Source organism: Nycticebus coucang, chromosome 1, assembly GCF_027406575.1.
Source record: "Nycticebus coucang isolate mNycCou1 chromosome 1, mNycCou1.pri, whole genome shotgun sequence".
Lineage (NCBI taxonomy): Eukaryota > Metazoa > Chordata > Mammalia > Primates > Lorisidae > Nycticebus > Nycticebus coucang.
In genome coordinates this window covers 3,316,069-3,334,127 of record NC_069780.1, presented here as the reverse complement: position 1 = coordinate 3,334,127, position 18,059 = coordinate 3,316,069, and the positions used below count along the sequence as shown (strand labels likewise).

General features: G+C 46.3%; 1 protein-coding gene across 1 annotated transcript in view; it reads left to right on the top strand.

The window, feature by feature from the left end:
- ADAMTS3 (ADAM metallopeptidase with thrombospondin type 1 motif 3) overlaps positions 1–18,059 on the top strand; it is a 302,681-nt gene that overhangs the window by 240,311 nt on the left and 44,311 nt on the right. Inside the window, exon 7 of the mRNA XM_053571068.1 lies at positions 145–341. Coding sequence (XP_053427043.1) covers positions 145–341 — 197 coding nt within the window. The remainder of the gene's footprint in view (positions 1–144; positions 342–18,059) is intronic.

The window sequence follows — 18,059 nt, the reverse complement described above, 5'->3', positions numbered from 1 at the left end:
CCAGCGCCGTCGGGGGCAGGTGCCAGGAAGCTCAGGTCTGGCCGACTGCAGTGACAGGCCCCTGCCAAGAGTCTTTTCTCTACGTGGTGATTAGAGGGGCCGCCGGGAAAACTGAACTCCTGGGTTCCTTTTGTTTCCGGATAGACGCGGACGTGCGCGGCCCCGCGGGCCTGGGCGCCGCCTCCAGCAGCCTGGGCCGCAGGCTGAGCGCCGCGCGCAGGCGCAGACACGTGGCCGACGGCAGCTACAACATCGAGGTGCTGCTGGGCGTGGACGACTCGGTGGTGCGGTTCCACGGCAGGGAGCACGTGCAGAACTACCTCCTCACCCTGATGAACATCGTGAGTAGCCGCCCCTTCCAGGCCTGGGGGTGTTTTAATTCACTCTCTGTTTCGTTAGGGCCCCTTGGAGACCTGTGTGAGATCTTCCATGGCTGCGCCCAGTGTCCAAACGGGCCTCGAACTGCATTAAATTTTAAAAGTTGGTCTCCCATATTTAACAGCCAAGAATGCTGAAATGAAGGAGGCGTGAAGCCCAAGTTTCTTTGGCTGATTAACAGGTTTCCCATTGTCATCGGGGGAAAATCATAAATTTGAAAAGCCATAATTATGTGGAATTACTACCACCTTGTCATCTCCCTTTTGTTCTGGGGGTGATCAGACACTCAGGGCTTCACGCGCTCTGTAAACGCGGCATCCGTCTGCCCAGCGTCACCTGCATCTCACAACCGCAGAGTGATTTACGGCTGGTAACTATGTGGGTTCATGGTGTTAATAGCTTTGGAACAGATAAGCTTTTTTCAACCTTATAATTCAAATGGTCACGTAGCAGTTACAGAGCCCTCGCTCAGTGCTGCACGATGGTCACCAGAGTGCTCTTCAGAATTGTCCTTCACTTCTCTCAAATAAGCCCTTAATCACATGTAGAAACATTTGTCAACATCCTCAGACTGGCGTTCGTTTTTTTCCCCTTTGGATTGGCAGAAATCGATTGAAGAGAAATGATAATGTATAAAACACTTCTGAAAGGTAATTGAATTATTGGTGTACTTTGTTTTACCTTGATCCATTTTAGTATACATATTATAATTGATATTGCAAATTTATTACCAAAGTATTCTCTTTTGTTTCTCTCTCACCACCTCTGCTCCTGGGTTTTAATTTTTAATTTAATTTCTTTGAGTATCTATGTTGTTTTACCTTCTCCCTGCCCCCACCCCATGCTCAAAATTAGATTTGAAACAATTATAATGGAGAAGACCAATTCTAAAATTCATGAATCATGATTTTATTTATACCAATATTTAAGTCTATCTGTTTTTTGTTGTTGTTGTTGTTGTTTTTGTAGAGACAGAGTCTCACTTTATGGCCCTTGGTAGAGTGCTGTGGCATCACACAGCTCACAGCAACCTCCAGCTCCTGGGCTTAAGCGATTCTCTTGCCTCAGCCTCCCAAGTAGCTGGGACTACAGGCGCCCGCCACAGCACCCGGCTATTTTTTTGTTGCAGTTTGGCTGGGGCTGGGTTTGAACCCGCCACCCTTGCCATATGGGGCTGGCGCCCTACTCAGTGAGCCACAGGTGCCGCCCTATTTAAGTCTATCTGTTAAACATATTTTGTTTCATTGAGATGTCAGCTTGTAAAATTATATATATATACCATATCTCTGTGAATTTGAAAATGAACATAGAAATTCAAACACAGCTGGGCATAGTGACTCATGCCTATAACCTCAGCATGTTAAGAGGCTGAGGCAGGAGGTACACTTGAGCCCAAGAAGAGACCACATTCTTATAAAAATTTCAAAAATTAGTGGAATGTGGTGGGGTGCACCTGTAGTCCTAGCTACTTGGGAAGCTGAGACAAGAAGGTCCCTTGAGTCTAGAAGTTCAAGGCTGCAGTGAGCGATGGATATCGCCATTACACTCCAGCAAGACCCTGTTTCAAAAAAAGAAAAAGATGAAAGGAAATTCAGACGTTTTTTGTTGTTCTTGTTCCTTGGCACTAATTCCTGTTATGAAGAACAAATACATGCAGAAACCAAGTTACTAGCCTTGGTGTTAAATGTGTATAGAAGGCTGTCAGTGGATCACATTAGTGTTTTGTATGACTTGCTAGTGTGCAACCTTGGGCAAGTGATTTTGACCCTCTGATCCCGGAAAGTCCTCTCATATGACTCATGAGAAAGCAATGGAGGTGCTAAGGGGGTGAAAGGGGCAAACCCCATCACGTCTTGTGTGCAGGGCCATATACACACATGCACACACACATGAGGAAATCGACAATCACAATCCATGTCAAGTTTCTCTTGTAAAGTTTTCCCAACTTTAAAAATCTCTATGGAAATGCTGTTCTTACCTGTACTAGCCAGTGCGTTCCTGGCCATCCCTGTCAACCAGCACAGACTCAGCAGGCCCCACACTGGCTCTCAGAGCTGTGAAAGCCTCTAGGAGTCCTGCAGGAGAGATTTGATGTGGTTCTGCTCCTCACAGAGCTTATGAGTAATTGAGGACAAAGGAAAACACTTGGGGAAATTAGAAGAAAGAAAAATCAAGCAATAAAAGGTATGCTGTTATTAAAACCTATACTGTCAGCACTATATCGTGATATAAATACTATGAACACTTTAGAAAATGGAGATAGGGCCATGGTTGTCCAATCATGACAAGATGGGAGTATTAAGCTGGGTTTGGAAGGGTGAGGCTTTAGTCCTAGCTCTGCTACGGGTTGACTCTGTGACCTTAGAGAAATTTCTTCCCTTGCTGTGATTTAGTTTCCATGTTTACAAATTGAAAGATTCAACAAGATGGTCATTAGTTTTATAATTTATCAAGAAGCTGGGACTTAATCTGCATATTTAGAGATTTGTTTTTTGTTTTGCCTTGTTTGTGTTTTTCACAGGGTTATGAAAGAAAACTTACAGCAGAAAATCTCATCTATTTGCATTAATTGGGGGGGAAAGGTGTTCCTCTGGTAGGGAAAGAGCTGGTCTTCTTTAAAATCCTCTGGCCCCTGTGCCATGGCTGGCTAGTCAGCAAGTCCATTCCCCCTCCAGTTGACCTGGTAGTCTGTTTACTTCACCAGCATCTGGATGACGTTACCACGCAGCTCCTGCGTGAAGGGAGAACTTTCAGGTCCAAGTGATTGGCCTCACAATATCCCTTTAATTTAAAATGAACTTTTTTTTTTAATTAAAGGGAAGCTTATATTTTGTATTTCATGCTTTCTTATCTTGAAAAAAGGTCTTATATTATTAAATATAAAATGTCTTTTTTAATGAAAGAAGGACTAAGTGCACAAATGAGTATAAATCTGTAGAGGTAGATTATGAATGATCTTGGGAGTCAGAAGAGGAAATAACTGACAAGCGCAATGATACGATGAAAGCAGTGTTTAAGAAGTAAATTAATTGTTGGCTGCCATGCATTGTTTTCAACTATATTACAAATAAAAGTTATTGGCATTTTTCTAAAGGAAGCAGGCTTTAAAATGTTAATACAATGGAGATGATTTTTTAAAAATGGTCTGCTATTTCCAAAGCAGTATTAAATAATGATAATGTGGTGATACTAATCATTAAAAGAAGACAGGATTACTGGGAAGACAAAATTGAAGTTATATTCAAAAAATGTTGTATTTAATTTTAACTCAAACATAATTTAAGTGTAATTAGAAAAAAGCCCTTAAAATGTAATATACTGTATTTCAGGACTAGTGTTAAATTGTTTTGATTTATCTGCTCTTTTAAATTAGTCTGCAAATTAGCCACCTTTTGGACACAAGTATTTTTCATTTATTTCTGGGCCATTTTTCCTAATGATAGTGACGAGTAACCACATGAATGTGGTAAAAGTTCTGCAGGTGACTTGTCATGTAAACCTGGGGCTTTGGATGCAGGAAAGGCAGCTCCCTACATTAGCCTTTTTCTCTGGGGTTTAAGGGCTGAGTGAACAAGTGGACAATGTTCAGCAGGTGTAGAAGATTTCGGTATGACACCCCACAGGGAGAGGAATACCCTTCAGCCATCCAGATTCCCTCATGGGGAGAATTATCAGACACTTTCCATCTCCTTTTTGTTTTAACTCTTTCTATTTTGTAGATCTTGAAACTTCTCCAACCCTATCCACAAAGAAGAAATACATGGATATGAATACATTTTAAAAGAACACGACTATTGCCCATTCTCAGCTTCTTCATAAGCCATCTGTGTTTCAAAGAAGAAATTTGTGATATATGTTAAGCCTTTGTTAAAATACTATATATCGTGTCTCATTATATTAAAAATTTGTAGGTTTACTCTTTCTTGCTGGGAATGGGTCTCAACCGTGATCTGTACATGTAGTGATGAACACAGCAGAAACTATTTCCTTTCCTCGTGAGATGACAGACTGGTAAGGAAATCAGATAAGCACGTCGTAAGTTATGTGAGGCTATGCAGCAAACCAACCAGTTGGCAGGAAAGAGAGTAACAAGCAGGGGACGTGCGTAGACCTGATGGTCACGTCTCTCAAGAGATGGTGAGTGAACTGAGACTAAAAGCAGAAGAGCAAGGGCGTGGTTTTTTTGTTGTTGTTGTTGGGGATTCATTGAGGGTACAATAAGCCAGTTACACTGATTGCAATTGTTAGGTAAAGTCCCTCTTGCAATCATGTCTTGCCCCCATAAAGTGTGACACACACCAAGGCCCCATCCCCCTCCCTCCATCCCTCTTTCTGCTTCCCCCCCCATAATCTTAATTGTCATTAATTGTCCTCATATCAAAATTGAGTACATAGGATTCATGCTTCTCCATTCTTGTGATGCTTTACTAAGAATGATGTCTTCCACTTCCATCCAGGTTAATACAAAGGATGTAAAGTCTCCATTTTTTTTAATAGCTGAATAGTATTCCATGGTATACATATACCACAGCTTGTTAATCCATTCCTGGGTTGGTGGGCATTTAGGCTGTTTCCACATTTTGGCGATTGTAAATTGAGCTGCAATAAACAGTCTAGTACAAGTGTCCTTATGATAAAAGGATTTTTTTCCTTCTGGGTAGATGCCCAGTAATGGGATTGCCGGATCAAATGGGAGGTCTAGCTTGAGTGCTTTGAGGTTTCTCCATACTTCCTTCCAGAAAGGTTGTACTAGTTTGCAGTCCCACCAGCAGTGTAAAAGTGTTCCCTTCTCTCCACATCCACGCCAGCATCTGCAGTTTTGAGATTTTGTGATGCGGGCCATTCTCACTGGGGTTAGATGATATCTCAGGGTTGTTTCGATTTGCATTTCTCTAATATATAGAGATGATGAACATTTTTTCATATGTTTGTTAGCCATTCGTCTGTCATCTTTAGAGAACGTTCTATTCATGTCTCTTGCCCATTGATATATGGGATTGTTGGCTTTTTTCATGTGGATTAATTTGAGTTCTCTATAGATCCTAGTTATCAAGCTTTTGTCTGATTGAAAATATGCAAATATCCTTTCCCATTGTGTAGGTTGTCTCTTTGCTTTGGTTGTTGTCTCCTTAGCTATACAGAAGCTTTTCAGTGTAATGAAGTCCCTTTTGTTTATTTTTGTTGTTGTTGCAATTGCCATGGCAGTCTTCTTCATGAAGTCTTGCCCCAGGCCAATATCTTCCAGTGTTTTTCCTATGCTTTCATGGAGGATTTTTATTGTTTCATGCCTTAAATTTAAGTCCTTTATCCATATTGAATCAATTTTTGTGAGTGGGGAAAGGTGTGGGTCCAGTTTCAGTCTTTTACATGTAGACAACTCCCTTCACCATCGTTTCAAAGAAAATGAAATACCTAGGAATATACCTAACAAAGGAGGTGAAGGACCTCTATAAAGAAAATTATGAAATCCTCAGAAAGGAAATAGCAGAGGATATTAACAAATGGAAGAACATACCATGCTCATGGATGGGAAGAATCAACATTGTTAAAATGTCTATACTTCCCAAAGCAATCTACCTATTCAATGCCATTCCTATCAAAATACCAACATCATACTTTCAAGATTTGGAAACAATGATTCTGCGTTTTGTATGGAACCCCATATAGCTAAGGCAGTTCTTAGTAATAAAAATAAAGCTGGGGGCATCAGCATACCAGATTTTAGTCTGTACTACAAAGCCACAGTGGTCAAGACAGCATGGTACTGGCACAAACATAGAGACAGACACTTGGAATCAAATTGAAAACCAAGAAATGAAACTAACATCTTACAAACACCTAATCTTCGGTAAACCAAACAAGAACATACCTTGAGGGAAAGACTCCCTATTCAATAAATGGTGTTGGAGAACTGGATGTCTCCATGTAAAAGGGCATGCGTTTTAGTAACAAAAGTTCATTGTGGCTCAAGGTTGGTGTTCAAGGAGTCAGCTGGAGCTAGAGAGGAAGGCAAGCACCTTGCCTGGTCAAGAAAGAAGTCTGAATACAGCTTTAAGTGCAGTGAAAAGCCATCGCAGGCCAGTTCACTTTGCCTTGTAAAGAAAAATCAGAGAGATACAGGGACAATAAAGACAGGTCCACTGGTAATCAATCATAGTTGCCTAAGCAAGAGATGGTGGCTTGTTGGACCATGATGACTGCAGTGATAACAGGGGATTTGTGGTGGCTTCTTGGGATTTTCCCTTGGACCAGTAGACTGACGGACAGGGAGGAAACCACGTGATGTATACTTTTTCTCCATTGAACATTTTGCTGGATAATGGTGCCTAGTGTGTCGATGAGGGTCAATGAGTAAAAGATTATGTGGAATCGGGCGGCGCCTGTGGCTCAGTGAGTAGGGCGCTGGCCCCATATGCCGAGGGTGGCGGGTTCAAACCCAGCCCCGGCCAAACTGCAACAAAAAAATAGCCGGGCGTTGTGGCGGGCGCCTGTAGTCCCAGCTGCTCGGGAGGCTGAGGCAAGAGAATCGCGTAAGCCCAAGAGTTAGAGGTTGCTGTGAGCCGTGTGACGCCACGGCACTCTATCCAAGGGCGGTACAGTGAGACTCTGTCTCTACAAAAAAAAAAAAAAAAGATTATGTGGAATCAGAGTTAGTGATGAAAGCTTCAAAGGTGTTTGAAATCATATAGTTTGGGGTCTCGATTCAAAAGAATGACTTATGTTATCAAGGATGAAGGCTTATACTACTAACATTTTAGCCCTTGCTCTGCGCCTGGTTCTCTACAATATACTTGAATTGGTTAATACTTCTCAACCCTAATATGTGTTTAGTTTTAATACCAGTTTACAAGAAAGATTGTTACCCAGTTGAGGCGTTTTATGTATCCTTTACCTTTTCTTCATCTGCGTCTGTGTTTCGTGACACCACTCATGTACTTGAAATGAGAATTCAGTTACTTGCCTGATTAAATCCAACTAGTCAGTGTCTAGTTTAAAATTCTAACAGGATGATGAAGTGGAGTTTTGTGGCTAATAGGGTGGGTTATTTTCTTCCAGTGTGCCAGGTGCTACCTGTTAGCAACACATTGCTGTCTGTGACAGGGGGCAAGTGTCTTAGTCATTTGCTACATCTGTGAAGTGATCTTTTGGCTCTGTTGTGCCTGGTGAAATTTTCAGTGCTTTGCAAAGAAGTGAATCAGTGTATTAATTTCAGGACCCATCAAATGAAAAGAACTCATTTAAGAGAGTTCCTGTCAGTACAAAAATAAAAATAAAAAATAAAACAGCCATGCACTTCTAAGAAATAAAAAGAATTAGTTAATTCTTTCTTACATTGAAATTGGCTTCTTTTGATGGATGATGAAGCAGCAACAGCAGCTTAGACGCAATATCTGGATGTGGCAGGATTCCCAACCTAATATTTGTAAAAGAAAATATAAACTCTGCAAAAGCACTCTGGTCCTTACAAAGCATTAATGGGCTAATGGACTTTTTAAAGGGTTAGCAAATACGTGTGGTTACTAGTTACTTAAGGATAATTAAATCAATATACTGCTTTTGTTTTCTTAACTAATGTTTCTGAAAATGTTGTGCATGAATGCCAGGTGGATTTATCTGGGAAGACATGTGTTCTGGCGACTGAGCAGATCACATCTGTTTTATATGTGGAGTCATCATCTGTGATCCATTCCTGACACTGGAATTCAGACCATTCCTCTAGACATTTATTCACTTAGCACACGTAGTCTCTCAAGTCCGATTCTTAGGAGGCAAAAATTAATAAAATTAGCTCCTTGTGGAAAGGAGCTAATTCTAGAAGGTGAAATAAACCAATCAACAAATAATGTTATAATAATAAAATATGATAGCTTCTTCAAAAGAGTCAGCCACAAACTCCTGTATAAACATAAAGTTAAAGAGAGGGAATGTGGTTTGGCAAATAAGGGCAGTGGGGATGCATCATTTGAGTTGAACGGTACAGATGAGTTGGCCTTTCTCTGCTACACAAGAGGAGAGACAGTGGAAGATGGGGAACAGCTTGCAACAGGATACTAACGGGTTACTTCATGGTGTCTTTGGAGCACAGCTGGTAGGTCCGCATAGTAAAATTGAAAGGTGTTTAGGAGAAATGGCAGATGAGGAGGCTGGAGGGAGGAGGGAGAGCTAGCTCTAGAAATTTGCTGTGCTTCCTAAAGAGTTTAAATTTCATCTTGCTAATGAAGAGTCATAAAGGGTTGTAAAGATAAATGACTTTACCAGTCTACATTTTAGAAAGAGAATTCTGGATGCATTGTAATGATTTGGAGGACAGAGACCCTTAAGACACTGCGCTCTGAACATAGACACGTAAGTGACAAAATTAGGGGATGAACCACAGTCCGTCTGGGTCCAAACCCCTTTTATACATCATACTTACCCTCTTCAACAAACCCTCTTACTTCTTCCAGTGTGGACTGAACATACCAGGTTGCAGAGACAGCCTGCAGTGAGCACCCCTTAAATGACCATGCACACCTTCCCAGGGATATCTTGGCATTCTTGGAGCAAGTCCCCATCTCAGGGTCACCTTAACATAGCCTGGCATCCACTTGGGGTTGCAGCCTACGGGTGTCTTTGGCTTTTACTGAAGCATCTCAGCTTCTTCATCCCTTTCCTCTTTGTTCTGCACCGCAAATCCCCTTCCTGAAATTCATTCATTCTTCTCTGTTTTACTACAAATATCTGAATGGTCTTATCCTTCCCAGTATTCTCCAGCCTTTATTTTTCCCCAGAGTCCTAAGACATAGAAAAGGTTCGCTTAGTGAAGGAACCATCATCTTCAGTCTTGAAGGAAAGGAAACAAAGTTCCCTGGGCTTTGGGCTCCTGTCCGTCATTCCACAGGCAGCAGAGTCCGTGGGGCCTCACCGTGGACAGCCGACTCCCCATCCTTCCAAAGCTTCACTGATGCTTACAGAGGTAAAAGTAAAACTAACACGAGTGGACAGGCTCAAACTTACTGGAAACAGTATCTGACCTTTGTGAGCTTTCTTTCTAGAGGACTAGTGGAATGTGCCCTGATCACACAACGTTTATGAAAGTTCAATAAGTTCTTGCATCATTCCAAGTGAGCTGAATGGGTCTGATGCTGCCAGATGTGCAGGTGGGCAGACTTGTGAGATGAGCAGAGGACTTTGTGGCAGGCTGACCTAGTGCTTGGAGAAGAGGAAAGAGTCAAGAAGGGGTTAGTCCTGAGCTGTGACAGAATGTTTAGAGGAGAAGAACAGATTTTAATGAAAAGATGGGTGCACTTCGAGGTATCTGGGTACATTTCCAAGTCGACAGGCCTCCGTATTGCAGTTAAACCGACGATTCTGGGCCTGAGAGGGGTGAGTCAGCATGAGATGCATGGACATTGTGAATTTGTAAGCCAGTAGGTGTTGGCTGAAGAAACGACAGTGAACTGAACAATTAGGGGAGTATGTGAGGAGAACAAGGCTCAGAACAAGACCTGGGCAACACTGCCCCTTGGGCTTCAGAGAAGGCAGAGCCAACAGTGCCCGAGAAACAGAGTGATGTCACTGAAGGCTACAGAGGTGAATCGTTCTAAAGGTTGCAAAACATTGCAGGTGGATGGTTTTCCCATGAAAGAAACTTGAAAATGTTAGTAAAAGTAGCAGAGTAACTCCAGAAAGGGAGGCACCTAATACAGGGCATGGAGAGTGGATCTTATGAACCTAATATCTCTAAGAAAAATGGGAAAGAGCCTTAAAAGAAAGTAGAGACTCAGAGCTATGACTGTGATTGGGAAGAAGACAGTCAAGGCAGTTGCCGGTAGAGAGCACGAACTAGGGCCCCATGCAGGTCCATCTTCAGAAAGACAAGGCAGCTGCAGGTAGAGAGCATGCACTGGGGTCCCATGCAGGTCCATCATCAGAAAGACAAGGCAGCTGCAGGTAGAGAGCACGCACTGAGGCCCCATGCACGTCCATCATGGGAAAGACAAGGCAACTGCAGGTAGAGAGCACGCACTGAGGCCCCATGCACGTCCATCATCAGAAAGACAAGGCAGCTGCAGGTAGAGAGCACGCACTGAGGCCCCATGCATGTCCATCATCAAAAAGACAAGGCAGCTGCAGGTAGAGAGCACGCACGGAGGCCCCATGCACATCCAGCATCAGAAAGACAAGGCAGCTGCAGGTACAGAGCACGCACTGAGGCCCCATGCACGTCCATCATGGGAAAGACAAGGCAGCTGCAGGTAGAGAGCACGCACGGAGGCCCCATGCACGTCCATCATGGGAAAGACAAGGCAGCAGCAGGTAGAGAGCACGCACCGAGGCCCCATGCACGTCCATCATGGGAACGACAAGGCAGCTGCAGGTAGAGAGCACGCACTGGGGCCCCACGCACGTCCATCATGGGAAAGACAAGGCAGCTGCAGGTAGAGAGCATGCACTGGGGCCCCACGCACGTCCATCATGGGAAAGACAAGGCAGCTGCATGTAGAGAGCACGCACGGGGGCCCCACGTACGTCCAGCATCAGTAAGACAAAGCAGCTGCAGGTAGAGAGCATGCACTGAGGCCCCATGCACGTCCAGCATCAGTAAGACAAGAGAGCTGCAGGTAGAGAGCACGCACGGAGACCCCAGGCACGTCCAGCATCAGAAAGACAAGGCAGCTGCAGGTAGAGAGCACGCACGGAGGCCGCATGCACGTCCATCATGGGAAAGACAAGGCAGCTGCAGGTAGAGAGCACGCACGGAGACCCCACGCACGTCCAGCATCAGTAAGACAAGGGAGCTGCAGGTAGAGAGCACGCACTGAGGCCCCATGCATGTCCATCATCAGAAAGACAAGGCAGCTGCAGGTAGAGAGCACGCACTGGGGCCCCATGCAGGTCCCTCATCAGAAAGACAAGGCAGCTGCAGGTAGAGAGCACGCACGGAGGCCCCATGCACGTCCATCATCAGAAACACAAAGCAGCTGCAGGTAGAGAGCACGCAATGGGGCCCCACGCACGTCCAGCATCAGTAAGGCAAGGCAGCTGCAGGTAGAGAGCACGCACGGAGGCCCCATGCACGTCCAGCATCAGTAAGCCAAGGCAGCTGCAGGTAGAGAGCACGCACGGAGGCCCCATGCACGTCCATCATGGGAAAGACAAGGCAGCTGCAGGTAGAGAGCACGCACGGAGGCCCCATGCACATCCAGCATCAGTAAGACCAGGCAGCTACAGGTACAGAGCACGCACTGAGGCCCCATGCACGTCCATCATGGGAAAGACAAGGCAGCTGCAGGTAGAGAGCACGCACGGAGGCCCCATGCACGTCCATCATGGGAAAGACAAGGCAGCTGCAGTTAGAGAGCACGCACGGAGGCCCCATGCACGTCCATCATGGGAACGACAAGGCAGCTGCAGGTAGAGAGCACTCACTGGGGCCCCACGCACGTCCATCATGGGAAAGACAAGGCAGCTGCAGGTAGAGAGCACGCACGGAGGCCCCATGCACGTCCATCATGGGAACGACAAGGCAGCTGCAGGTAGAGAGCACGCACTGGGGCCCCACGCACGTCCATCGTGGGAAAGACAAGGCAGCTGCAGGTAGAGAGCACGCACGGAGGCCCCATGCACGTCCATCATGGGAAAGACAAGGCAGCTGCAGGTAGAGAGCACTCACTGGGGCCCCATGCACGTGCATCATGGGAAAGACAAGGCAGCTGCAGGTAGAGAGCACGCACTGGGGCCCCACGCACGTCCATCATGGGAAAGACAAGGCAGCTGCAGGTAGAGAGCACGCACGGAGGCCCCATGCACGTCCATCATGGGAAAGACAAGGCAGCTGCAGGTAGAGAGCACGCACTGGGGCCCCATGCACGTCCATCATGGGAAAGACAAGGCAGCTGCAGGTAGAGAGCACGCACTGAGGCCCCATGCACATCCAGCATCAGTAAGACAAGGCACATCCAGCATCAGTAAGACAAGGCAGCTGCAGGTAGAGAGCACGCACTGGGGCCCCATGCAGGTCCATCATCAGAAAGACAAGGAAGCTGCAGGTAGAGAGCACGCACGGAGGCCCCATGCACGTCCATCATGGGAAAGACAAGGCAGCTGCAGGTAGAGAGCACGCAATGGGGCCCCACGCACGTCCAGCATCAGTAAGACAAGGCAGCTGCAGGTAGAGAGCACGCACTGAGGCCCCATGCAGGTCCATCATCAGAAAGACAAGGCAGCTGCAGGTAGAGAGCACGCAGGGAGGCCCCATGCACGTCCATCATCAGAAAGACAAGGCAGCTGCAGGTAGAGAGCACGCAGGGAGGCCCCATGCACGTCCATCATCAGAAAGACAAGGCAGCTGCAGGTAGAGAGCACGCACGGAGGCCCCATGCACGTCCATCATGGGAAAGACAAGGCAGCTGCAGGTAGAGAGCAAGCACGGAGGCCCCATGCACGTCCATCATGGGAAAGACAAGGCAGCTGCAGGTAGAGAGTACGCACTGGGGCCCCACGCACGTCCAGCATCAGTAAGACAAGGCAGCTGCAGGTAGAGAGCACGCACTTAGGCCCCATGCACGTCCATCATGGGAAAGACAAAGCAGCTGCAGGTAGAGAGCACGCACTGGGGCCCCAGGCACGTCCATCATGGGAAAGACAAGGCAGCTGCAGGTAGAGAGCACGCACGGAGGCCCCACGCACGTCCAGCATCAGTAAGACAAGGCAGCTGCAGGTAGAGAGCACGCACTGGCGCCCCATGCATGTCGATCATCAGAAAGACAAGGCAGCTGCAGGTAGAGAGCACGCACTGGGGCCCCACGCACGTCCAGCATCAGTAAGACAGGGCAGCTGCAGGTAGACAGCACGCACGGAGGCCCCATGCACATCCAGCATCAGTAAGACAAGGCAGCTGCAGGTAGAGAGCACGCACTGAGGCCCCATGCACGTCCATCATGGGAAAGACAAGGCAGCTGCAGGTAGAGAGCACGCACTGAGGCCCCATGCACATCCAGCATCAGTAAGACAAGGAAGCTGCAGGTAGAGAGCACGCATGGAGGCCCCATGCACATCCATCATCAGAAAGACAAGGCAGTTCAGGTAGAGAGCACGCAATGGGGCCCCAGGCACGTCCAGCATCAGTAAGACAAGGCAGCTGCAGGTAGAGAGCACGCACTGAGGCCCCATGCACGTCCATCATGGGAAAGACAAGGCAGCTGCAGGTAGAGAGCACGCGCGGAGGCCCCATGCACGTCCATCATGGGAAAGACAAGGCAGCTGCAGGTAGAGAGCACACACGGAGGCCCCATGCACGTCCATCATGGGAAAGACAAGGCATCTGCAGGTAGAGAGCATGCACGGAGGCCCCATGAACGTCCATCATGGGAAAGACAAGGCAGCTGCAGGTAGAGAGTACGCACTGGGGCCCCACGCACGTCCAGCATCAGTAAGACAAGGCAGCTGCAGGTAGAGAGCACGCACTGAGGCCCCATGCACGTCCATCATGGGAAAGACAAAGCAGCTGCAGGTAGAGAGCACGCACTGGGGCCCCAGGCACGTCCAGCATCAGTAAGACAAGGCAGCTGCAGGTAGAGAGCACACACTGGGGCCCCACGCACGTCCAGCATCAGTAAGACAAGGCAGCTGCAGGTAGAGAGCACGCACTGAGGCCCCATGCACGTCCATCATGGGAAAGACGAGGCAGCTGCAGGTAGAGAGCACGCACTGAGGCCCCATGCACGTCCATCATGGGAAAGACAAGGCAGCTGCAGGTAGAGAGCACGCACTGGGGCCCCAGGCACGTCCAGCATCAGTAAGACAAGGCAGCTGCAGTTAGAGAGCACGCACTGGGGCCCCACGCATGTCCAGCATCAGTAAGACAAGGCAGCTGCAGTTAGAGAGCACGCACGGAGGCCCCATGCACGTCCATCATGGGAAAGACATGGAAGCTGCAGGTAGAGAGCACGCACTGGGGCCCCACGCATGTCCAGCATCAGTAAGACAAGGCAGCTGCATGTAGAGAGCACGCACGGAGGCCCCATGCACGTCCATCATGGGAAAGACAAGGCAGCTGCAGGTAGAGAGTACGCACTGGGGCCCCACGCACGTCCAGCTTCAGTAAGACAAGGCAGCTGCAGGTAGAGAGCACGCACTGGGGCCCCACGCACGTCCATCATCAGTAAGACAAGGCAGCTGCAGGTAGAGAGCCCGCACTGAGGCCCCATGCATGTCCATCATGGGAAAGACAAGGCAGCTGCAGGTAGAGAGCACACACGGAGGCCCCATGCACGTCCATCATGGGAAAGACAAGGCAGCTGCAGGTAGAGAGCACGTACTGGGGCCCCATGCACGTCCATCATGGGAAAGACAAGGCAGCTGCAGGTAGAGAGCACGCACTTGGGCCCCACGCATGTCCATCATCGGAAAGAATTTTGTGTGACTTCTCCGTGTCCCGGTCAATGTACACAGTGTCGGCGAGGAGATCTCTCCTCAGCATTGTGTGACTTCTGTGAGTGTCAGTCTTGTTATAAGGCATTGGTGAGGAAGTCTCTGTCTCTTCTCTGCAGGGGTCTTAGCTTTCTAACATGTGCTGAGTTGGGTTTTGTTTTGTTTTGTTTTTTGAGACAGAGTTTTACTATGTCACCCTTGGTAGAGTGCTGTGGCGTCACAGCTCACAGCAATCTCAAATTCTTGGACTTAAGCAATTGTCCTACCTCAGCCTCCCAAGTAGCGGGGACTACAGGTGCCTACCACAACGCCCGGCTATTTTTTTGTTGCTGTTGTCGTTCTTTAGCTGGCCCTTGGCTGGGTTCAAACTTGCCAGCCTCGGTGTATGTGGCTGGCACCGTAACCACTGTTCTGTGGGTGCTGAGCTTTTGCACCTGGTCTCTCTTCTTTGCCTGGACTGCTCTTCCCCACTGCTCACGTGGCCATGTCTGTCCCTCCCCTTCTGCTCCACTGTAAGTAGCACTCTCTCTCCCCGCCCCTCCGCCTCTACTGCCACTCAGATGTACCTATTCTCATTTGAAGTGACCTTGTCTGCGTATATGCCTTTGTATATATTTATTTTTCATCCTCGTAGCCCTTTTTGCTGAATAGAATATATGGTTGATGAGAACAGACTGACATTCATTTACTCTTCCCTTCCCCGTGCCCAGAACATTTGGGCACAGCTGTTCAGTAAATATTGAACGAAAATGTTGGCAAGCGGTAGTTATTATTTCATCTGAGATTATAGGTGAGATTGTGGGTGAGGGAAGAGAGTTGGCAGATTGGGAGACAGTGTACTTCCCCAACTAACAGGAATAGGGTGTGGCGCTGACACTCCAAATAAGTTCAGTGTTTGCAGCTTTCAGCCATGTGAGAGAGACTCTTGGACAGAGCAATACTTTTCCTCAGTCGATTTTAAAATTATTTTATTTCCAGCCAGAATCACTCAGGCTATCTTTTCATTACTTATTTACCTTCCATTAACCAAAAGTCTCTTCAAAAAATATATGTATGCACTATTTATTGGCTTCTATGTGAATAATAGCAATCATTATTGCTAACAAATGTTTTTGCATTTGTAAAACCAAGTTCCATTTCAAGTGCCATATATATATATGTGACCTAGTTTATTACTTTCAGTAATCCTCTGAGAAAAATACTGTAATAATCCCAGTTTGTAGATGGAGAAACTGAGGCACAGAGACAAGTAATACGCCCAGGGTTGTATGCCTAAGGTCAAGTCCAGGCAGTCCGGCTGCACAGCCCGTGCTCACAGCCCTGGGCCATCCTGCCTCTCAAGACTAACCCACCCATCTGAGGGGAAAATGAGCACTGCTTTGTTGATGCCAGACAAAGCTGTTCATCAACTAGTCAGACAAAGCAGGTCAGACTGTCCTGCCAGCGAAATGTCCAGGAACAAACCTGTAAGGAATTTTCCTTTCAAGGAAAGGAAAACTTGATTAGATTTTACCTTTTCTCCCTGCCCCGACATGACTGGCAACCTTTGCGGGTTTAAGGTCATCTGAAAATTGAATTAATATTTTGTTTGCCCCTTCTTTCAGGTTAATTTAATAAAGATTCTGGGCTCCACACTAAACACATCATAGAAAATCTACCCAGGGCCCAGTGGGTTGATTCCCATGAAAAGATGTTCAGTCCCACAGAGACGCCCACTGATCTGTGGATGTGGGGCAGATACGTGACGTCTTAGGGTGTTCACACTGCTGCTTCTCTGAAACCCCAGAACACTGGTTACTTGTTTACCCTACCTGTTCTTTTCTGATTCAGCTTTTCCACTGAGCTGCTCTATCTTCTCTTTATTTTTTCCTAAATATTTTACAGAATACCCTTATATTAATCTGTAAGAAATTCTTATATTAAATTCAGAATCCAAGTCATTTCCTTATAATTTACAGGAAGAAAGATCATCAAAAGGAAAAGAAAATTTTAAGTTCTCTTTCTCAATATGTTTCCACACCATATTTTTAAATAGTAGTGAATGGTTATGGATTATTCTAAAACCAAATTCCGTGCGTGGAGTCAGCGCTGTGGTGTGAGGTCTGTGCGATGGCAGCAGCATGGTCAACGCTGCCGGCTCTGCAGACACACCGCCTGGGTTTTCCTCCTTGGGTCCATTATCTAACTGTGTCACCCTGAGCAAGTTAGTTAACTTCTTCAGGCCTCAATTTCCTTAAATATAAAATGGAGAAAATAATATATCCAAAGTTTTTGCAAGGATTGCTTGAATTAATGTAAGTAAAGTGTTTAAAGCAGTTTCTGGAAGCTGGAAAGTTCTCTATATAATATTATTCTTTTTCTCTGTTGTTCAATTTGCTTTTACTTTTAAAAATTCCTTTTTCTTTTGAGACACAGTCTCACTTATCGCCCTTGGTAGAGTGCTATGGCATCACAGCTCACAGCAACCTCCAACTCCTGGGCTTAGGCAATTCTCTTGCCTCAGCCTCCCAAGTAGCTGGGACTACAGGTGTCCACCAGAGCACCCGGCTATTTTTTTGTTGCAGTTTAGCCGGGGCCAGGTTCAAACCTGCTACCTTCAGTATATGGGGCCGGTGCCCTACCCACTGAGCTACAGGCACTGCCCCCCCACCCCAAATTGCTTTTTTTCATTCAAAATTATACTTTCTCAACAAATATTATTTTAGTCTACCTTGACAGATTCAAATTGTTAATTCAGTATGAAATACTTTCAGCTGTTTTTATATATTGTTTATTGAATGTTAAGAACAGTCAGGTCGTGGGGATTTTTTTATGCCTCTTTTATGAAGTTACAATCTGATGACATGAGAAAAATCTAAATAAAATCTTTGTTTAGTATTTTTCAATGTTTTTCCTTGCTTTCAAAAGTCAAGTAAGAATAGAAAATGTAGCATTTTCCTCAGGTTTTGAATTTTTTATTTAAGGAAGGTGTTTTATTTGTGTGTGAATATGGGACAAGACAGACACACCGATGGTGTGTGCAGAGACGCAGGTGTGTTCAGCTGCCCGGCCTTCCCCTCCCTCCAGAAACAGACACACTGCCACCTGCTGGAAGGCACTGCTCTAAACATGTAGACTGTTAAGAAAAAAAAAAAAAAAACTATTACGATCAAATGATTTTCTAATACTTAATACTTTAGAGTCTATCATTTGATTGAGTTTAACAATTTCAAATAGAAGAGTCTTGCGATCCCTCTCAGTGCAAACTATGATGAAGGCAACTGTCT